Source organism: Bubalus kerabau, chromosome 1 (assembly GCF_029407905.1).
Source record: "Bubalus kerabau isolate K-KA32 ecotype Philippines breed swamp buffalo chromosome 1, PCC_UOA_SB_1v2, whole genome shotgun sequence".
NCBI classification, from domain to species: Eukaryota; Metazoa; Chordata; class Mammalia; order Artiodactyla; family Bovidae; genus Bubalus; species Bubalus kerabau.
Window position 1 is genome coordinate 40,399,399 of NC_073624.1, and position 22,952 is coordinate 40,422,350.

Consider the following 22,952-nt stretch of genomic DNA (forward strand, 5'->3'; position numbering starts at 1 on the left):
CTTTGAAATAGCTTCTGGAGAAGGGGAGCAAGAGGTTTAATTAAAGAAAAAAATGTATGTGGTTGGCAGCGCTGTGGACCCAGTTGAAGATGGGAAGCATGAATTTTATGATCCTTCTAAGCAGAAGACAGGCAGTTGGATATTGTTTGTTGGTGGTTCTGTATGAGAGCTATTATCTCCTGCCTTATAAGAACTCTAGGTTCTGAAGCTATTGAGAAATAGAACCAAGAGTTATAAGAACCAGAAAAGTGTCTCTAGTCTTAAAAGTTTAATGTAAATGTGGCTTGGATTGAGGCTGAAATGAGGTCTCCTGCAATTTCTCTCCTGAATTAAATTTATCCATTGGCTAAAAAACATGAATCCAGACTAAGAATATAAAGTTTTTCTCTGGTGAATTTCCCTCATGAGAGCTAGATCAGAGAAAGATTATATTGTTTATGGGCATAAAGTTCCCAGTGAGGAACCCAAAGAACTTTCTCTGTGCATGCGTGCTGACCTCTACACAGTTAGCAGAAGAAGATGGCAGAGGATGAGATGGTTAGATAGCACCACCCACTCAATGAACATGAATTTGAGCAAACTCTGGGAGATAGTGAAGGACAGGGAAGCCTGATGTGCTGCAGTCCATGGGGTTGCAAAGAGTAGAACACAACTTAGTGACTGAAAAACAACAATAACGACAGGAAGTTTCAAAATTACCATTACCCACAATAATAATTGAATAAGAGAGTGAGTGTGGCACTGTAATTTCTTCTAAGATGTAGACTTTTTGTGCTCAAACTCCAGTGTATTTTTCTTGGAGAAATAAGAGGAAAAGCAGAGTAATGGACGAACTATGAGTAACTCATTTGCTTTCATTCAGTCATTTATTCCAAAAGCATTGATTCAAAAATACTTTTTGGAGCTCCTACTGTGTGCTAGGAACTGCATAGTTCAAGGTTCTAGGGAGTAAAAAAGTTTAAGAAATGGTCCATAAATTACTTTGGAAGACCTTATGGAAATTCAGGTAAATGATTTCCTTGACAAGATAAGCTTGAAATTCTGATTTTGTGTTTTGATTAGACTCTTCCTTTTAGTTCAGTCTTAATTAATGGCTGTTCACTTTTACCTTAGCTAAGGGGGTGTGTCTGTCTGTGTTTATGTGTATTTCCTTTGTTAGGTTTCCTCTTACCAATTTATATTTGCTCTGGATTGTCTGAAAAAAATCACCTGTCTGTTACTTTTAGGAAACATGGCATGAAATAGTCTCAAACAGAAAAAATTTTGGATGTTGGTTAGCCAGTAATTTTCCAGATGGGATAGAGATTGACTTAAATGCTGAGTGGACAGTGTAAGGCACTTTGGGATGACTGAATACTCTGGATAATCTCTGGAGATGGTAATTTTTGAAGTCAGTTACTTAAATTGTCTACTTTTCTATTTGGTGTTTTTTTGCATTTTATTTTGAGCAACTTTGGTGTCTGAGATACACTTTTACATTTTGTATAAATATTTATAATATGGGAATATGTCATAAAGAAGACTAACATGAAACATTTTCCATTTATTCACTGATTAAAGGCTAATTTAAACTATTTAAGCCTTCTCTTACAGTTTGTTTTGAAAAATAAAACTTGCCTTGAGTTTTCTTTTCAGAGTAGTATTTTGACGCAAATAAAGGGTACTTGATTAGTTGTGCCATGATTTTTTTTTATGCTGTCATTAAAAAAGTCAGTTATGAGAGCCCGCAGTTTAAAGTTGTAAAAGTCTTGTTATGGCCGAAGTCCGTCTTATGATGCCCTCTCTTCCAGCTTCTCCATTTCTTGCTTTCTAGAAGCAAGATATTTAACAGCATATATAGCTGAATCTTTTAGTGTTTACCAGTTAATCACAAAATAACATTTATTATTGCTATGTCTTGATTTTTAAATTTCATACCCATTGTCTTTCCAATATGGAAGATCAGACCTAAACTGTCTTTTACCTCTGGCTCATACCACATCCTTCATCATCTTTCTCTTACCTTCCCAATATGGTTATATTATAATTTTGGTACAGGTAGTTATTCACTGTTAACATGATTATGACCATGTACATACTACTCACAGCTGAAAAAGGTAGTATATTATGTTTGCTTTTCCTGTCTAACACATTGTTTTCTCGCTGTTTTCATTTAGCTAATTTTCTAATCACTTAATCAAGCCTACATTTTTCTCCAGTTGTTTAAAATTACTCTTATTAGGGTAAAACAGAGACAGTCTATTTAACTTCATTTCCTCAAATACATCTCCCAGGAGCTTTCCTCTCTACTCCAATTTAGACTTGTTGCTGTCTCTTCTTGCTACTCACTTCATTTTTCTGGGACAATTCCTTTTGTTTCTCACTTTATTTGGATCTCCTTTTTCTTAATCCTGTATCTCTCTCATGTCTTATTTCTTTACTCCATAGAATTGTTGGGAAATAACTTTTTTTTTTGAGACTGTCAGGTGTGAATATGACTTATTTTCCCTGTACTTGGTTATTTGTTGGATTGGCTGATTATAAAGTTCTATGTTGTAAAATTTTCCCTCAAAATCTTAACATCATCGCTTCATTGTTTTTCACTTTTCAGTGATGCTTTTGTAAAGTCTAATACCATTACATATATATCTCTTTATAAGCTTGTAGGATCTTCTCTTTTTTTGTAGGATGTAAGACACTGCACTCTTAGTGTGGCTTTTTACTTCTATTTTCTTAGATACCTGAGGAACCATTAAATCTGCAAATTATATCTTTTAGTTTTAAAAAGTTTCTTTTGTTATTTGGCTCATGATATATCTTTTGTTTTCTCTGTTCTTTCTAGAATTCCTAAAATTAAATATTGCATATTCTAGACTGGATCTTATACTTTTCTTACATTTTTACTCTGATTTCTCATTTCTTTTTCTTTTATACTCTGCTTCTTAAAGGAGATTTTCTTAGCTTTATTATCCAACCTGAAGTGTTTAATTTCTGTAATCATTTATATTTTCATATTAAAAAAAATGGTTAGGCTATTAAATATCTCTCCAAGCACTGCTTTAGGTGCGTCATATAAGCTATTAAATATATTTTCATATTACTGATTCCTAGGCAATTTATGTGAGAGTTAAACCAAAAACTATTTGAGATATTTTTCATATTTTAAAGTTTAGCTAAATACAGAAGAAACCTTCTTCCTTTTTTGAGACTTATAACATTTTGGATACTTTATAATATATTCTGTTATCTGACTTAATTTTTGTACTAAACCTGAGAAGTTGACATTTTTATTCACATTTTATGTGGCACAGAGGGATCCTACTGTATTTAAGTAGCAAGGTATATAATGGAGAAATAAAAGTGAAAGCTAAAAAAAAAAAAAAAAAGACCATAGTCTTGTTATATACCACCCAACTTCCCTCCCAAATTAAAGCTTCTTATTATTTCATGAATGCACTGTCTTGTGATCTCAACTCTCTGAAGGTATTCATTATAGTTTTTATTTTTTAGCAAATATTTCTCTCATATGTAGTCTCTGTTTCTTCCATCTTTTCTCCTTTTTTGGGGAGTTAATTTCTGTTTTTCATACTGTTGCTTTTGTTCAGTCTCATAAGTTGTGTTTGACTCTATACAGCTTCATGGACTGCAGCATATCAGGCTTCCCATCATTCACTGTCTCCTGGAGTTTGCTCAAATTGAGTCAGTGATGCTATCTAACCATCTCATCCTTTGCCACTGTCTTCCCCTTTTGCCTTCAGTCTTCCCCAGCTTCAGGGTGTTTTTCAGGGAATCAGCTCTTTGCATCAGGTGGCCAAAGTATTGGAGCTTTAGCTTCCTCTTAAGTCCTTCCAATGACTATTCAGGGTTTATTTTCTTTACGATTGACTAGTTTAATTTCCTTGCAGTCCAAGATACCCTCAATAGTCATCTCCAGCATCACAATTCAAAATCATCAATTCTTCAGCACTCAGCCTTCTTTATGGTCCAACTCTCACATCCATACATGACTACTGGAAAAACAATAGCTTTGGTTATACAGACCATTGTTCACAAAATGATGTCTTTGTTTTTTAATATGCTCTCTGGGTTTGTCATAGCTTTCCTTCCAAGCAGCAGGCATCTTAATTTCATGGCTGCAGTCACCATCTGCAATGAGTTTTGGAGCCCCAAGAAATCTGTCATTGCTTCTGCTTTTTCCCCTTCTATTTGCCATGAAGTGATGGGACCAGATGCCATGATCTTAGTTTTTGGAATACTGAGTTTTAAGCCAGCATTTTCACTCTCCTCTTAAAAGCAAGAGAGTTCCAGAAAAACATATATTTCTGCTTTATTGACTATGCCAAAGCCTTTGACTGTGTGAATCACAATAAACTGTGGAAAATTCTTCAAGAGATGGGAATACCAGACCACATGACCTGCCTCTTGAGAAACCTATATGCAGGTCAGGAAGCAACAGTTAGAACTGGACATGGAACAACAGACTGGTTCCAAATAGGAAAAGGAGTACGTCAAGGCTGTATATTGTCACCCTGCTTAACTTATATGCAGAGTACATCATGAGAAACTCTGGGCTGGAAGAAGCACAAGCTGGAATCAAGATTGCTGGGAGAAATATCAATAACCTCAGATATGCAGATGACACCACCCTTATGGCAGAAAGTGAAAAGGAACTAAAAAAAGCCTCTTGATGAAAGTGAAAGAGGAGAGTGAAAAGATTGGCTTAAAGCTCAACAATCAGAAAACGAAGATCATGGCATCGGGTCCCGTCACTTCATTGGAAATAGATGGGGAAACAGTGGAAACAGTGTCAGACTTTATTTTTTGGGGCTGGAAAATCACTGCTGATGGTGACTACAGCCATGAAATTAAAAGACGCTTACTCCTTGGAAGGAAAGTTATGACCAACCTAGATAGCATATTCAAAAGCAGAACATTACTTTGCCAACAAGGGTCCGTCTAGTCAAGGCTATGGTTTTTCCAGTGGTCATGTATGGATGTGAGAGTTGGACTGTGAAGGAAGCTGAGCGCTGAAGAATTGATGCTTTTGAACTGTGGTGTTGGAGAAGACTCTTGAGAGTCCCTTGGACTGCAAGGAGATCCAGCCAGTCCATTCTGAAGGAGATCAGCCCTGGGATTTCTTTGGAAGAAATGATGCTAAAGCTGAAACTCCAGTACTTTGGCCACCTCATGCGAAGAGTTGACTCATTGGAAAAGACTCTGATGCTGGGAGGGATTGGGGGCAGGAGGAGAAGGGGACGACAGAGGATGAGATGGCTGGATGGCATCACCAACTCGATGGATGTGAGTTTGGGTGAACTCTGGGAGTTGGTGATGGACAGGGAGGCCTAGCGTGCTGCAATTCATGGGGTCGCAAAGAGTCGGACACAACTGAGCGACTGAACTGAACTGAACTGAGAGGATCTGTAGTTCCTCTTCCCTTTCTGCCCTTCAAATGGTATTATCTGCATATCTGAGGTTGTTGATATTTTTTCTGCAATCTTGAATCCAGCTTGTGAGTCATCTATCCTGGCATTTTGCATGATGTACCCTGTATATAAGTTAGGTAAGCAGGATGACACTGTACACTTTGTCATGCTCCTTTCCCAATTTTGAACCAGTCTATTGTTCCATGTAAGGTTATAACTGTTGCTTCTTGATCCATATACAGGTTTCTTAGGAGACAGGTAAGGTGGTCTGATACTCTCATCTCCTTAAGAATTTTCTATAGTTTGTTGTGATTTACATAGACAATGTAAATTGTCTTTGACAATGGCTTTCACATTGTCAATGAAGCAGAAGTAGATGTTCTTCTGGAATTCCTTTCCTTGGTCTCTGTGATCCAATGAATGTTGGCAATTTGATCTCTGGTTCCTTTGCTTTTTCTAAATCCAGCTTGTACATCCTCAAGTTCTCAGTTCCTATACTGCTGAAGCCTAACTTGAAGGATTTTGAGTGTAATCTTAATGAGTATGCAAAATGAGCACAATTCTCCTGTGGACATTCTTTGGCATTGCCCTTCTTTGGGACTGGAATGAAAACTGACCTTTTCAGTCTTATGGCTACTTCTGAGTTTTCCAAATTTTCTGGTATAATGAGCGCAGCACTTTAACAACATTAACTTTTAGTGTTTTAAATAGCTCAGCTGGAATTCTGTCACCTCCACTAGCTTTATTCCTAGTAATGCTTCCTAAGGCCCACTTGACTTCACACTCCAGAATGTCTGGCTCTAGGTAAGTTACGGCACCAGTGTGGTTATCCTGGTCATTAAGACCCTTTTTTATATAGTTCTTCTGTGTGTTCTTGCCACCTCTTAATATCTTCTGCCTCTGTTAGGTCCTTGCCATTTCTGTCCTTTATTGTGCCTATCCTTGCATGAAATGTTCCCTTGATCTCTCCAATTTTCTTGAAGAGATCTCTAGTCTTTCCCATTCTGTTGTTTTCCTATGCTTCATTGCATTGTTCATTGAAGAAGGGCTTCTTATCTGTCCTTGCTCTTCTCTGAAACTCTGCATTCAATTAGATATATCTTTCCCTTTCTCTCTTGCTTTTCACTTCTCTTCTTTCTTCATGTATTTGTAAAGCCTCCTCAGACTACCGCTTTGACATCTTGTCTTTTTTTTTTTCCCTTTCAGATGGTTTTGTTCACTGACTCCTGTATAGTGTTATGAAACTGTCCATAGTTCTTCAGGCACTCCATCTACCAGATCTAATTTCTTGAATCTATTCATCACTTCACTGTGTAATCATAAGGGATTTGATTTAGGTCATACCTGAATGGCCTAGTGGTTTTCCCTATTTTCTTCAATTTAAGCCTGAAATTTTCAGTAAGGAGCTGATGATCTGAGCCATGGTCAGCTTCAGGTCTTGTTTTGGCTAACTTATAGAACTTCTCATCTTTGTCTGCAAATAATGTAATCGATCTGATTTTGATATTGACGATTTGGTGATGCCCATGTGTGGAGTCATCTCTTGTGTTCTTGGAAAAGGGTGTTTCCTATAACCAATGACCAAATGTGTTCTCCTGACAAAACTCTGTAAGCCTTTGCCCTGCTTCATTTTGTGCTTTAAGGCCAAACTTGCCTGTTACTCTAGGTATCTCTTGTTTCCTCCTTTTGCATTCCAATCCCCTGTGATGAAACAAATGTCTCTTTTTGGTGTTAGTTTTAGAAGGTCTTGTAGGTCTTCATAGAACCGTTCAACATCAGCTTCTTTGGCATCAGTGGTTGGGGCATAGACTTGGGTTACTGTGATGTTGAATAGTTTGCCTTGGAAATGATCCGAGATCATTCTGTCATTTTTTGAGATTTTACTCAGATATTGCATTTCAGACTCATCTGTTGACTATGAAGTCTGCTCCATTTTTTTTCCCCCCTAAGGGATTCTTGCCCACAATGGTAGATATAATAGTATTCTGAATTAACTTCACCCATTCCCGTCCATTTTAGTTCAATGATTCCTAAGATGTTAATGTTTACTCTTGTCATCTCCTGCTTGTCCATGTCCACATTATCTTGATTCATGGACCTAACATTCCAGGTTCCTAAGCAGTATTGTTCTTTACAGCATCGAACTTTACTTTCACACCCGACACATCCACAAGTGAGCATCATTTCTGCTTTGGCCTTGTCACTTCATTCTTTCTGGAGCTATTAGTAATTGACCTCTGCTCTTTTCATATTAGCTATTTTCTTTTTTTGTCATTTGAATATTCTTATTGTTTTTTCCCCCATATTTTAAACTTTTTATTTTTATTAGGGTGTAGCTGATTAGCAATGTTGTGGTAGTTTCAAGTAAACAGTAAATGGACTCAGCCATATATATACATGTATCCGTTCTTCCCCACTCCCCTCTCCCATCCAGGTTGGCACATAACATTGAGCAGAGTTCCATGTGCTATACAATAGGTCCTTACTGTTTATCTATTTTAAATATTGCAGTGTGTACATGGCCTTCTCAAAGGCAACCAAATTATCCTTCCCCCACCCCCCGGCAACCATAATTTCATTTCTACATATCTGTGATTGTCCTTGGCTATCTGTTCAGATATGATTGAGACACTAATAATAAGTTAGCTTATGCTTATGTAATGATTAAATTGTGTCAGACATTGTTCTAAGTGCTTCGTCTATTTTAACTTATTTAATCCTCACAAGGACTTTAGGAATTAGTTACCATTATTATTATTCCTATTTGACAGATGAGAAAACTGAATCATAAAATGATAAGTTGCCCAGTTTTACACAGTTTAAGTGGCAGAGCTAGAATCTGAATCCAGGCAGCCAAAATCCATATTCCCTTCTTTTAACTGTTATACTTATTTTGTCTCTTAATGAAATAAGGAGCAAATTGGGAATTACATGTATGTGGGTTGCTGTTCAGTAGCCCAGTCATGTTCGACTCTTTGTGACCCCATGGACTGCAGTGCACCAGGCCTCCCTGTCCCTCACCATCTCCTGGAGTTTCCCCAAAGTTCATGTTCATTGCATCGATGATACTGTCCAGCTGTTTCATCCTCTTGATGCCTTCTCCTTCTGCCTTCGGTCTTTCCCAGCATCAGGGACTTTTCCAATGAGTCATCTTTTCACATCAGATGACCAAAACACTGGAACTTCAGCTTTAGTATCAGTCCTTCCAGTGAATATTCATGGTTGATCTCGTTCAAGATTGACTGGTTTGATCTCCTTGCTGTCCAAGGGACTTTCAGGAGTCTTCTCCAGCACCAAATTTTGAAGGCATCAATTCTTTGGCTTTCTGCCTTCTTTATGGTCCAGCTTTCACAACCATGGGCTTCCCTGGTGGCTCAGATGGTGAGGAATCCACCCACAGTGTGGGAGGACTGGGTCCTATCCCTGGGTTAGAAAGATCGCTTGGAGAAAGGAACAGCTACCCACTCCAGTGTTCTTCCTGGAGAATTCCATGGACAGAGGAGCCTGGCAGTCTACAGTACATGGGGTTGCAAAGAGTTGTACACAACTGAGTGACTTTCACTTTTCACTCTCAAAACCCTATGGGACCACTGTGAAGACTATAGCCTTGAGTATATAGACCTTTGTCGGCAGAGTAGTGTCTCTGCTTTTCAACACACTGTCTAGATTTGTCATCACTATTCTGCCAAGAAGTAGTCCTTTTCTGATTTCATGGATGGCTGCAGTCATGATCTGCAGTGATTTTGGAGCCCAAGAAGAGGAAATCTGTCACTGCTTCCACCTTTTCTCCTTCTATTTGCCATGAAGTTATGGGACCAGATGCCATGATCTTAGTTTTTTTTTTTTTTTTCCCCAATATTTAGTCTTAAGCTGTCTCTTTCACTTTCCTCCTTCACCCTCATCAAGAGGCTCTTTAGTCCTCTTAGCTTTCTGCCATTAGAGTGGTATCATCTACATATCTGAGGTTGTTGATGTTTCTCCCACTTATCTTGATTCCAGCTTGTAATTCATCCAGCCTGGCATTTCTTATGATGTGCTCAGCATGTAGGTTAAACAAACAGGATGACAGCCGACAGCCCTTTGAAACTCCTTTCTTGGTCTTGAACCAATCACTTGTTCCATACAGGGTTCTAACTGTTGCTTCTTGACCCATATATGGGTAGGGTTTGTCAAAGCAGTGTTACCTGAGTGAGCTGTATCTTTGTGGAATGTCTGGTGAGGTCCTTTGTCAGGGAGTGATTAGATTAGATCAGAGAAGAATCTTATAATCTGCTGTTTAGAAGTTGAAGACCTGCAAATGGCAGTTTGGTTCCTGAGTGGTGAAAGAAGATGGGGGCATGGGTCTTAAAATTTAATACAGTTTTGATTTAGTCACCTGTCTCTGATCTTCCAGTCTAGAGATTCTTGCTTTTACACTGTCCAAGGATTAAACCTTCAGTCTTCTTCTGTGATGAGGAATTATTAACTGCCCAGTTGTGCTGATTTTGGGAGGGGATCTTGGGATATATCTGTGATTCTTACGTTGAGTCTCATCTTTACTCGTCTTTCAGTGCTGCCCATTCCTGAGCTTTTTGTGGTTTCCCTGATATAAATGTGATTGATTCTCATTTTCCCTACTGATAGTGTAAGATTCATCTTCCTTGTATTTGCTTTCCGTTTTTTGGTTTTTTTTTTTTTGCAGTTTTTTTCTTTTTACCTACTCTTTGACCTTTGTTTAATATGGAAGCAAACAATCCAATCCTTGCTTGCTATCTTTTAGGAAAAGATTTTAAGAAAAGACTTGAGTATAATCCATGTTCTTAATGTGCCATTTTAAATTCTCTGCTAAGTCTTGAAATAAATTTCCGATGTCTCCTTTTACCTGAAGGATTTCATGATGCTCCAACTTCTGAAAATTTTTTCCCACCTTGCATGTTCTTCTTCTTTTGTAAGACCCTTTTATATTTTGTGTGTTTTTTTTTTTTTTTTTGTATTTGCATGCTCTTCTTACACACTACCCTCTGCTCTACAGCAGACTGTAACTTCTTGAGGACCTTGAGTGATCCCTTCTGTAGAGTTGCTCAGTAAAAATGTTACATTAAAGGTTGTGCATGGATAGAGGAGCCTGATGGGTTAGAGTCCATGGGGGTCACAAAGAATCGCACATGACTGAGCGACTAACCATTTTTCTTTTCTAAGTGTTGTGTATATGTTTTTCTTGTGAAATATCGGCAATATATTAAATACTGAGGGTAATTTAGGAGAGAATTAATATAGTAATGCAACAAAAGAGATTAAATTCTGAAGTAAAGAAGTCTGAGAATTGTTGTTGTTCAGTCACTAAGTCATGTCCGAATTGTTAAAGCTGGATTTTATGGACTCTTTCAACATAGATAACTAATCATAACAAAGTGTTCATCTCTCCACTTGCCATGACACCAAAGAATAAACTGCATGGATATGCCAATTTTTTTGGCCAGGCTCATGATTCTATAACTTTTATTACAGAACTATTTGGTGTTGCTTAATTTTATATGTACTTCAGGCAGATAATGTTAAATGCTGGAAGTCTTCTAAAAGGTTAATAAATGCACTGTAGATGAAGCAGTGTTCTAAATATATTGGACTAACTAAATACATAAAGAAGCCCACACTTGTAATATTTCCTTTAAAAACTAATTTTTAGTTTTTGTATTTTGTAAAGTTGATTTTGACAAATCAGTGCTGTTAATTTTGCTTCCTCTGCTCTTTAAAATGTTCAGAAGGAAACAAACTATTTCAGAATTTGAACTAAATTATTCAGAGAAAGGCTATTACTTTAAAATAATCTTTATTTCCCTAGTATTGTATTTTAAGAACCTCAGGACACGTTTGCCTTTTTAAAATATATTAATATTTCTTTGAAAATACTGGATGACTTATCTGCATTTTAATATGTAATAGTTGCTGGGGTATGGAAAGCATCTGCGGTCACTAGCATCTTCTTTTGTAGAGCTAAATAGTACTTAGGAAGCTGATGGTATTTGGTTGATTAACACAGGCAAACAAGCTGGAATGATTCTTAGGCATGGGTATTTGTTTTTGTTTTCAAATTTTCTGTTATCTTAACAAATAACTTATTGGTCTGTGTCATATGAAAACACATAGATGCATTACTCTAAAAATTCCATTCTTTTGAAACCAAATTATTTGGGTACAGTGTTTGCAGATGCTAAAAATAGCTTTTAATTGTCTCCGGAGATTCGTGGGACACATGGAAAAGACAAACTTGGTGTTTATAATTTGACTTGGTTAATTCTCAGTATCCATATCACTCTTCTTTCATAATTTCTTCATGAAAAATGTAATCACATACAGATTTCTACTCGCTTGCATCAGAATTAATGTGAATTCCATTTCAAACTAACCACCATCAAAAGTTTCTGAAAGTCTGGTTCATATTTTTTAAGTGTATGTGGATGATTTGCTTCGTTTTGATTTTTGGAGAAGTACATCTTTTGAAAATTTTTCATCAGATTGTTAAATTGTGGGTAATGGTGACAATACTGGTATTATATTCTAGTTAATTTAGTGTTGTCTATTTTTATAATGTATTGAATATTTCTATCTATATATTTCTTATAGTGTCATTGCCTACTGAGTCTCTGGGAAAATAAATTTTGTCTATTAAAATAAAACAATCCTGAGATTGCTTTTTACTGTTTACTTTTCTTTGACTATTTTTGAGTTTTAGTTTTCAAGGCATTAGTGTTAATTAATCCCATGGACAGTGGAGCCTGGCAGGCTGTGGTCCCTGGGGTTGCAAAGAGTTGAACATGACTGAGCACGCGCACACACAGTAGTAATTTTGGTGACAAGGTAAAGCATGACAACTGCTTTTCAGTCAGAGCAACATGCCTTAGAAAATACCTTTAGACTTACTGCTTAGTATATACAGTTTAATTTGCTTAGCTGTTTTTGTTCTTTTTTTAGAAGTTGGAGATTTTCTGTAATGAAGTTCATCTTGTATTATTGAGTCAAGAAAGCTGTAATTAATATTTGAATATGTCCACTTTTGAAAGATAGAAAAGGAAAACCAGTGATTGACCAGAGTGTGACTTCTGTCCACCAATTCACAATTTATTGTAAATTTAGTTTTGTTTTATATATATCACTCATTACTTGTTTTACCTTTCTAGGTTTTTTAGATCTTTCATGGTTTGTTCGATGAAAGCATTTCCTTTTTCTTTTTTTTAAAGCTCTAGGCACTCATAGTTTTACCCTTTTATTTTTATAGTATGCATTTAGGACAAAATAAAGCATGCATTATCCCACTGCTTGTCTCGCTTACATATTTTAAGGGTAAAGAAGAGAGGTATTATGGATATTTGCTTGTGTTTTTCTCTTCCCTGGTCTCCATGAATACATGACTTGATTTATCTTGATCAGCCTAGTAACTTGCTCCACATTTTTCCAAAAGTGCAAAGCAGTTTCAGCTAAAAATACACATATCAAAATGCTCCAGAAGTTGTGGCCACAGCTCAAAAATGCTGATCAATTTTGAAAATCTAAATCAACCTCGGCCATGAAACCAAGGGAAGAACCTTTGTGGTGTGGGACAGATTTCCAAAAATTCACCACAGTCCTGTTCTTAGCTGGAGTTTGTGCTGATGTTGCCAGACAACTGAGGAATAGATGCAAAAAGCAGGAAGCATTATTGAATTGAGCCCTAGTGCCAATTTGGGAAAAGCAAATTAAAATGTAAAAGAATATTTTTCCACTCCTGGCGTCTCAACACAAAATGGCAAAATACATGGTTGCTGAAAAAGTCACAGAAATTGTTAATATTGCCAGAATGGCTAATTTTGTCCAAAAAATCTCAGTCTTTTTGTGTTAAAAATGCATATGCATTTAGTTAAATCATTTTCTTAACCCAAATGAAATAGTTCTAATTTACAGATCAAAAAAACAAATCAAAATGTATATACCCTTAAGAGAGAGAAGTGTTCTGACATAAATGACTATGTGTGTGGGCCTGTTTCAATGTCTTTTGTTTTTCAGGTGCACTTAAAGAATGGATGATGATGATTTTGGTGGTTTTGAGGTATGTGCTATTATTTACCTTATTTTACTTATGTAATTGTTTTAAATGTTTTATTAATCATTGATGTTCATGATCCTTTCTTGATCATTTTGAATGTAACTCTGGAATAAAAAAATGAAATACAGAAAAATTAAAATATATTCCCTCTGAAAGTTAAAATTGATTTATTATTATTGAACACTTGATCATACCCATAGGAATGTTTTAAATTGAGGTAATTAAGTTCTACTGGTGGAAGCACTAAAGAAGAGATTTGAGAAATTGTCAGCAGATGGTTCTGTTGGGATACATGTCTATTAGGAAATACTTGTGAGATGAGGGATGAGTGTTGAAGATCTGTGACATATTTTCATGTTTATACCTGTAATGAGTTGATTTAATGTATTAAGTACATCACCTTTTGGTGGCTTACAGAGCTAATTAGTGTGTTTGTGTTGTTAGATTATTCTCTCAGGTTTTAGTTGGATGCTTTGTAAGGAAATTGTTAACTGAAGAAGCCCTGTCTTTTCCCTGATCCTTTTCAGTGTGTGTTCATTTTATTGAAATATTTTGTAACCCAGTTATTTTTATGGAGCCAGTATAGTCTTGCAGGAAAATCTCTGGATTAGGAGTCAAGATGCCTGAGCTCAACTCCTGGAACTACCATCAAGTGAGCTCTGTGTTTTTTTTTTAAAGAAAGACTTTTATCTAGTTTGGAACTTGTGAAAAGGAGATTGTTAAAGACAGTGACTGTAATTGATGACATTACAATAGGAGAAATGAGACATTAGTATATATTCAGTGTTCTGAATGTCATGAAAGAATGGTATCAGTTTATTTTAGGTTAGGATCAGTTGCTCTCCTGTTGCTCTCTGTTAATATGGAAATAATCAGAATATGAATTTATCTATTTTCTGCATTTCATCTAAAACTTTTTGTTTAGCACACTGATATGCTTTCTGCATTTGCTTTAGTATTTTGGGTTGTTGGGTGACTGAATCTTAATATGTTTCTTGATTTATTTTATCAGAGAACTAAGAGTAGATAGTATTCTGTAGAGTAACAGTTATACTTCAGTGTATATTTAATGGATCTATTCCTTTGAATGTTACACAGGTACAATGCTAACCAACCATTCCAATTTAATTATGGTTGCTGGGATTCTTTCTTTCTACATTCTGTTGTAGAAATATGACAGGTTTCTATCCTTGGGTATAGAAACCTTTCTGGGAGGAGACATTTGAAGATCAGTTAAATACATTATGTTTCTTTATTCCTAAATACTTTAGTGTGTGTTAATATTTCCTAAGAATAAGGATATTCCTTTGCTTAACAACAGTACAGTTATCAATGTCAGTGAATTAAGCATTGATGGAATATTCTGAAATGATTTTTAATACAGTTAAAAAAATAATTGTATTGTAATTTTAGAAGTATTTTTAGTGCAGAAAATTTGAAAAAGGACTAATAACCAAATGGATAAAAATTGCCACTAGAAAACCTTGTTTTTAATTTGTTTTTTGTCTTTCTTACCTTTTTTCTAGATAAATATATAGTTTTTTCTAGACAAGTACTATCTGTATTTTTATGTGAACATATTTTAGATGTTATTAAGATTTTTTTTTCTAAAACATTTTTTATGATTCTAGAGAATTCCAGTATATGAGTAAAAGTTGATTTATTTAATCAGGTTTCTGGTAAATGTTTAGATTGTATCCAGTGATTGTCTAAGTAACCTTTTGGTATACATCCTTTTGGGTAAATTTTTACAATTATATGTTTAGGATGAATTCTTAGAAATGGAATGTCTAGGTCAAGGAATATGCAGTATTTTTATTTTATTTTATTTTTTTGGCCTTCCCCCACTTGTGGGGCTTCCCAGGTGGTCATTCAGATCAGATCAGATCAGTCGCTCAGTTGTGTCCGACTCTTTGCGACCCCATGAATCGCAGCACGCCAGGCCTCCCTGTCCATCACCAACACCCGGAGTTCACTGAGACTCAACGTCCATCGAGTCAGTGATGCCATCCAGCCATCTCATCCTCTGTCATTCCCTTCTCCTCTTGCCCCCAATCCCTCCCAGCATCAGAGTCTTTTCCAGTGAGTTAACTCTTCACATGAGGTGGCCAAAGTACTGGAGTTTCAGCTTTAGCATCATTCCTTCCAAAGAAATCCAGGGCTGATCTCCTTCAGAATGGACTGGTTGGATCTCCTTGCAGTCCAAGGGACTCTCAAGAGTCTTCTCCAACACCACAGTTCAAAAGCATCAATTCTTCGGCGCTCAGCCTTCTTCACAGTCCAACTCTCACATCCGTACACGACCACAGGAAAAACCATAGCCTTGACTAGACAGACCTTTGTTGGCAAAGTAATGTCTCTGCTTTTGAATATGCTATCTAGGTTGGTGATAACTTTCCTTCCAAGGAGTAAGCGTCTTTTAATTTCATGGCTGCAATCACCCTCTGCAGTGATTTTGGAGCCCAGACAAATAAAGTCTGACACTGTTTCCACTGTTTCCCCATCTATTTCCCATGAAGTGATGGGACCAGATGCCATGATCTTCGTTTTCTGAATGTTGAGCTTTAAGCCAACTTCTTCACTCTCCACTTTCACCTTCATCAAGAGGCTTTTGAGTTCCTCTTCACTTTCTGCCATAAGGGTGGTGTCATCTGCATATCTGAGGTTATTGATATTTCTCCCGGCAATCTTGATTCCAGCTTGTGTTTCTTCCAGTCCAGCGTTTCTCATGATGTACTCTGCATATAAGTTAAATAAACAGGGTGACAATATACAGTCTTGACGAACTCCTTTTCCTATTCGGAACCAGTCTGTTGTTCCATGTCCAGTTCTAACTGTTGCTTCCTAACCTGCATACAGATTTCTCAAGAGGCAGATCAAGTGGTCTGGTATTCCCATCTCTTTCAGAATTTTCCACAGTTTATTGTGATCCATACAGTCAAAGGCTTTGGCATAGTCAAAAAAGTAGAAATATATGTTTTTCTGGAACTCTCTTGCTTTTTCCATGATCCAGCGGATGCTGCCAATTTGATCTCTGGTTCCTCTGCCTTTTCTAAAACCAGCTTGAACATCAGGAAGTTCACGGTTCACATATTGCTGAATCCTGGCTTGGAGAATTTTGAGCATTACTTTACTAGCATGTGAGATGAGTGCAATTGTGCAGTACTTTGAGCATTCTTTGGCATTGCCTTTCTTTGGGATTGGAATGAAAACTGACCTTTTCCAGTCCTGTGGCCACTGCTAAGTTTTCCAAAATTGCTGGCATATTGAGTGCAGCACTTTCACAGCATCATCTTTCAGGATTTGAAATAGCTCAACTGGAATTCCATCACCTCCACTAACTTCGTTCATAGTGATGTTTTCTAAGGCCCACTTGACTTCACATTCCAGGATGTCTGGCTCTAGGTCAGTGATCACACCATCGTGATTATCTGGGTCATGAAGATCTTTTTTGTATAGTTCTTCTGTGTATTCTTGCCATCTCTTCTTAATATCTTCTGCTTCTGTTAGGTCCATACCATTTCTGTCCTTAATCGAGCCCATCTTTGCAGGAAATGTTCCTTTGGTATCTCTGATTTTCTTGAAGAGATTCCTAGTCTTTCCCATTCTGTTGTTTTCCTCTATTTCTTTGCATTGATCGCTGAAGAAGGCTTTCTTAACTCTTCTTGCTATTCTTTGGAACTCTGCATTCAGAAGTTTATATCTTTCCTTTTCTCCTTTGCTTTTCACTTCTCTTCTTTTCACAGCTATTTGTAAGGCCTCCCCAGACAGCCATTTTGCTTTTTTGCATTTCTTTTCCATGGGGATGGTCTTGATCCCTGTCTCCTGTACAGTGTCACGAATCTCAATCCATAGTTCATCAGGCAGTCTGTCTATCAGATCTAGCTCCTTAAATCTATTTCTCACTTCCACTGTATAATCATAAGGGATTTGATTTAGGTCATACCTGAATGGTCTAGTGGTTTTCCCTACTTTCTTCAATTTAAGTCTGAATTTGGCAATAAGGAGTTCATGGTCTGAGCCACAGTCAGCTCCTGGTCTTGTTTTTGTTGACTATATAGAGCTTCTCCATCTTTGGCTGCAAAGAATATAACCAATCTGATTTTGATGTTGACCATCTGGTGATGTCCATGTGTAGAGTCTTCTCTTGTGTTGTTGGAAGAGGGTGTTTGTTATGACCAGCGCATTTTCTTGGCAAAACTCTATTAGTCTTTGCCCTGCTTCATTCTGTATTCCAAGGCCAAATTTGCCTGTTACTCCAGGTGTTTCTTGACTTCCTACTTTTGCATTCCAGTCCCCTATAATGAAAAGGACATCTTTTTTGGGTGTTAGTTCTAAAATGTCTTGTAGGTCTTCATAGAACCGTTCAACTTCAGCTTCTTCAGCGTTACTGGTTGGGGCATAGACTTGGATTACTGTGATATTGAATGATTTGCCTTGGAAACGAACAGAGATCATTCTGTCGTTTTTGAGATTGCATCCAAGTACTGCATTTCGGACTCTTATGTTGACCATGATGGCCACTCCATTTCTTCTGAGGGATTCCTGCCCTCAGTAGTAGATATAATGGTCATCTGAGTTAAATTCACCCATTCCAGTCCATTTCAGTTCTCTGATTCCTAGAATGTTGACATTCACTCTTGCCATCTCTTGTTTGACCACTTCCAATTTGCCTTGAATCATGGACCTGCCATTCCAGGTTCCTATGCAATATTGCTCTTTACAGCATTGGACCTTGCTTCTATCACCAGTCACATCCGCAGCTGGGAATTCTTTTTGTTTTGGCTCCATCCCTTCATTCTTTCTGGAGTTATTTCTCCACTGATCTCCAGTAGCATATTGGGCACCTATTGACCTGGGGAGTTTCTCTTTCAGTATCCTATCATTTTGCCTTTTCATATTGTTCATGGGGTTCTCAAGGCAAGAATACTGAAGTGGTTTGCCATTCCCTTCTCCAGTGGACCACATTCTGTCAGATCTCTCCACCATGACCCGCCCATCTTGGGTTGCCCCACGGGCATGGCTTAGTTTCACTGAGTGAAGTGAGCTTCTCTCACTTCAACGTCACTTAACTCCTGTGGCTGCTGCTGCTGCTGCTAAGTCACTTCAGTTGTGTCCGACTCTGTGCGACCCCATAGATGGCAGCCCACCAGGCTCCCCCATCCCTTGGGTTGTCCAAGCAAGAACACTGGAGTGGGTTGCCATTTCCTTCTCCAATGCATGAAAGTGAAAAGTGAAAGTGAAGTCGCTCAGTTGTGTCCGACTCTTCCCGACCCCATGGAAGCCTGGGGTCTTCCCCCCCTGCAGCCTACCAGGTCCTCCGTCCATGGGATTTTCCAGGCAAGAGTACTGGAGTGGGGTGCCATTGCCTTCTCTGAACTCCTGTGGCAGATTCCCTCAATTGGCTTGTCAGTTGCCCAATTGACTCTTTTTGGCTGACAACTCAATGCAAAATCCAAGTTGAAATTCTGGCCCTTTTTTTCCAGTAGCAATTTTCCTGTGACCTGAACACTTAAGAGAGATAAAACTCTGCACTTTTACCCACAAACTCAAAATTCAGTAATTGGCTGTCTCATAGTTTAAAACTGTTTAAAATGAGGGTTTAATTTAAATGTCAGGTTTAGGAATTTTCTAAATGTTGAATGCTGGTAAGTCCAGCTGGTATATTATTAAAGTGAAAGTGAAAGATGCTCAGTTGTGTCTGACTCTTTGTGACCCCATGGACTATACAGGGAATTCTCCAGGCCAGAATACTGGAGTGGGTAGTAGCCTTTCCCTTCTCCAGGGAATCTTCCCAACCCAGAGATCCAACCCAGGTCTCCCTCATTGCAGGTGAATTCTTTACCAGCTGAGCCACAAGGGAAGCCTGGTATATTATTAAAGCTATGGGTAAATCTTGTTTCTTTAATCTCTTTTTGATCTTGTGATAATTAAGTAAAAAGATTTAGTGTCTATTTTTGAAGAAAAATAATGTATTTTTCTTATATACATTGGTAAATATTGCAGGTTCAGAAATTCAACTGTGAGGATATGTAAAATAAAATTTCATTGACAGGAAATATATCTGAGTAAGAAGGAAAGTTTTACTCAAGGAGAGAGCACAAGCACTGGGGGCATTGACTAGTGGTTGGAGGTGGTAGCACTGAAGACTGAAAAACAATTTAGTATTCAGAGGAAATTTGAAAATGTGTAGCGTATTACAGCAGAGAAGGCAATGGTGACCCACTCCAGTGTTGTTGCCTGGAGAATCCCAGGGACGGGGGAGCCTGGTGGGCTGCCATCTATGGGGTCGCACAGAGTCGGACATGACTGAAGCGATTCAGCAGCAGCAGCAGCAGCAGCAGCAGCAGTGTATTACAGAGAATTACGCTTGTAGAATTGGGAGGCTTAATTGCTTAAATAACATTTCTACTTTTCAGATTTTCTAAAATAATTTTGCCTTCGTTTTACAGGCGGCAGAGATTTTTGATGGTGGAAATGGGGAAACCCAAACTACATCTCCTGCCATTCCTTGGGCTGCTTTTCCTGCAGGTAGTATAGAGTAACTTCGAATGTTTTCCTATTCAGTACTTTTGTCTTTCTTTTGAAAGCACCTTTCTACCTTTGCACTTTGCCTTCTTTGATCTGATAAATGGAATGACCCAAACTTAACCTAGTTTTTTGCATAACTAATTATGAATTACATAACAAATTCTGAAATGGTGGCTTGAGGCATGATTCCAAAAATGATACCATCAGCATTAAAATGAAATTAAAGTGCAATTTGAATTTCCAAATTTGTTTTAGTTTTAGAAAGGTGAGATGCCAAGTAATTTTTTTAGAGTGTCTATTAATTAGAGACTTCTTTTTCTTAATATTCTAAAGATTATTTGTCATCCCCCACAGTATTTAAATTTAGAAGTATATCTATAGGAAAATCATTCAAAAATATTAAGAATTAAGCCATCTAAGAAATGAAATACAAAAATAAGTTCCATTATTGAGAAGTATTTTGTGGAAGACCTAATGTTCAGTATTAATATAATTCATGTCTAAATATTATTTTGTGTTTTCTTTTTTCCTCCAAATTATTGTAAAGTCAGGAGTCGAAGATGAAAATATTCTTTAACAGGTCTGTCTCAGATTATTAGAATTATTCATTTTACAAATATTTTTGAGTACCTTTTATGCATGAGACACTATGCAGACATGTCCTTTACTTCAAGGAAAGACAAGGCAAGTGTGTGTATATATGTAATATGAAGCAGATTTGTGATTTGGGAAGAATGATGATTTTGTCGTCCATTCCTTTAGCAAATGTTACTTCATGCCTCAAATGAGTCAAGTATTGTCCTTGAAACTGGTTATATATCGTCTATCTGGGCTTTGAAGGATGAATTTAATCTCAATAGGCAGAGATAAGAATGGAGACAGATTTTGAAGGGAGAAAAATGCATGGAATAAAGGTGTAAATGTGGAAAAGAGGATGGCACTGTTGGGATACTCATTCTTGTTTGAGGGGTATAAGTATTGTTTCCTTTGCCTCAAATTGCTCATCTTTTTCCTACTGCTGCTCTCCCCCACACCCTTGCCATATAGATTCATGTTTGTTTTATGTTTCTTACTTTATTCTTTCTTTTTCTGGGAAGTTTTCCCAGATAACCTTCTCCCATCTATATGTACCTGTTTTCTGACTTTCATGTTAGACTGTAAGTTATGTAAGGCTACATCTGTTTGTTCTGTTGTTATGTTTTAAATGCTGAACATAGTACCTGGATTGTACTTGGTCCTATAATTAAAGAAAAAAATGAGTGAATGAATGAATAAGTAAGTGAATAAATGACTAGACTAGGGTGACAGCAGGAGGTGGGTAGGAAGACTAGATAATATATTTACATAATGGTTGAGGATTTTCAGCACACCATTATGTATTTGTTTATTGTGAATTAGGTAGGGCAGCTGCATTCTTCCCATTGTTCAGATAATGAAATGATAGCTTATGAAAGTTTTGGAGTCTGATACAGATAAATATGTTTAGGAATGAAATCTAGACTTTCAGGTTCTTGTTTCAGTATATTGTCAGGAACTCTGTCTTTTGAGAAAAGCATCAGCAGGACTGTCTGTCTGACTGATTGCATGTTTGGGTGAAGGAGGAGTCAGAGTTGATTTTTAAGGTTACAAGACTTGGTTCTAAAAAGTATAGTATTACCATGAAAGAAATAGAGAATTTAAAAGAGTTGGTTTGGGACAGTATGAGGCCTTAATTACTTTGTCTTAGACATGTTTATTTAAAGTACCTGGAGTTCAGGAGAAAGGTGGACTGGAGGTCTTGGTTTGGGAGTTTTCCCGCTGATATGACAGTTGAAGTTGTAGGAGATCAGAGTGGGAAGCTGCATATAGAAAGAATGGAGTTAAGTAGAGAAATTTAGATGCCCATAGTTAGGGAACAGGAGGAAAAAAAGAGACTTGAGAAATAAAGAGAGTATGAAATAGTGCAACACAGATATCAGACATAGAACATTTCAAATGGTTTTGTAAGTAGTGAGTGAGTTGGCCTAGTGTGCCTAGTGATTAGTCTGCTATAGGGCTGGCGGTCGGTTAGAGGATGATTTCCTTATAGCAACTGGGATAATTTGCCTCTGAGACTATCTGTTTTAGCTTTCAATACTGTCAATCAAAGGAGGTACCTAGGGACATGCATTTTTCTGTAATATTAGCATCATTTACTTAGTGGGATCTTTTAAAATACTGGATTATGTGCAGTGCTGATAATAAAATTTAAAAATTGCAGAGTAAATGAAATGCACATGTTGCTTCTTCACACAGATTATTATCTCTAGGCCCATCCCTTCTTATGCTGAGGCAGCTAATTAGTGATATATCTCTATGCACTGGAGAAGGCAATGGCACCCCACTCCAGTACTCTTGCCTGGAAAATCCCATGGACAGAGGAGCCTGGAAGACTGCAGTCCATGGGGTCGTTGAGGGTTGGACACCACTGAGCAACTTCAGTTTCACTTTTCACTTTCATGCATTGGAGAAGGAAATGGCAACCCACTCCAGTGTTCTTGCCTGGAGAATCCCAGGGACGGGGGAGCCTGGTGGGCTGCCGTCTATGGGGTCGCACAGAGTTGGACACGAATGAAGTGACTTAGCAGCAGCAGCAGCAGCTCTATGCACTTCCTTAATCATAGGAGTTGGAGAATGTAGGATGTGAATGAATATGAAATTATGAATCTCCTTTTTTCTTCTTGCCTTTACTCTTAGTAAAACTGTGATGAATATTGCCTCATTTCAGAAAAAGTTATTCAGTGAGAATTGGTATAAAATTTAAAGACTCAAGAGAGTTTTCTATAACAGGTTAACCTGGGGTATCCTCTAATGCACATTAATGAAGTCTCATTTATGTACAGTTGCGAAGGTCCCTTGGAGGAGGAAATGGCAACCCACTCCAGTATTTTTGCCTAGAGAATCCCATGGACAGAGGAGCCTGGCGGGCTACAGTCCAT

The 22,952-nt window shown here is 37.5% G+C and overlaps 1 protein-coding gene across 3 annotated transcripts in view; it reads left to right on the top strand.

The window, feature by feature from the left end:
* The window catches only part of CCDC91 (coiled-coil domain containing 91), a 400,614-nt gene that overhangs the window by 71,959 nt on the left and 305,703 nt on the right, over nt 1-22,952 (top strand). For 2 of the 3 annotated variants that reach the window (XM_055572830.1, XM_055572840.1), the window contains exons 2-3: nt 13,425-13,467; nt 19,917-19,995. In XM_055572830.1, coding sequence (XP_055428805.1) covers nt 13,438-13,467; nt 19,917-19,995 — 109 coding nt within the window. In that variant the 5' untranslated portion in view covers nt 13,425-13,437. Of the gene's footprint in view, nt 1-13,424; nt 13,468-19,916; nt 19,996-22,952 lie in introns of those variants that run through there. The other variant, XM_055572850.1, reaches the window with a different exon arrangement.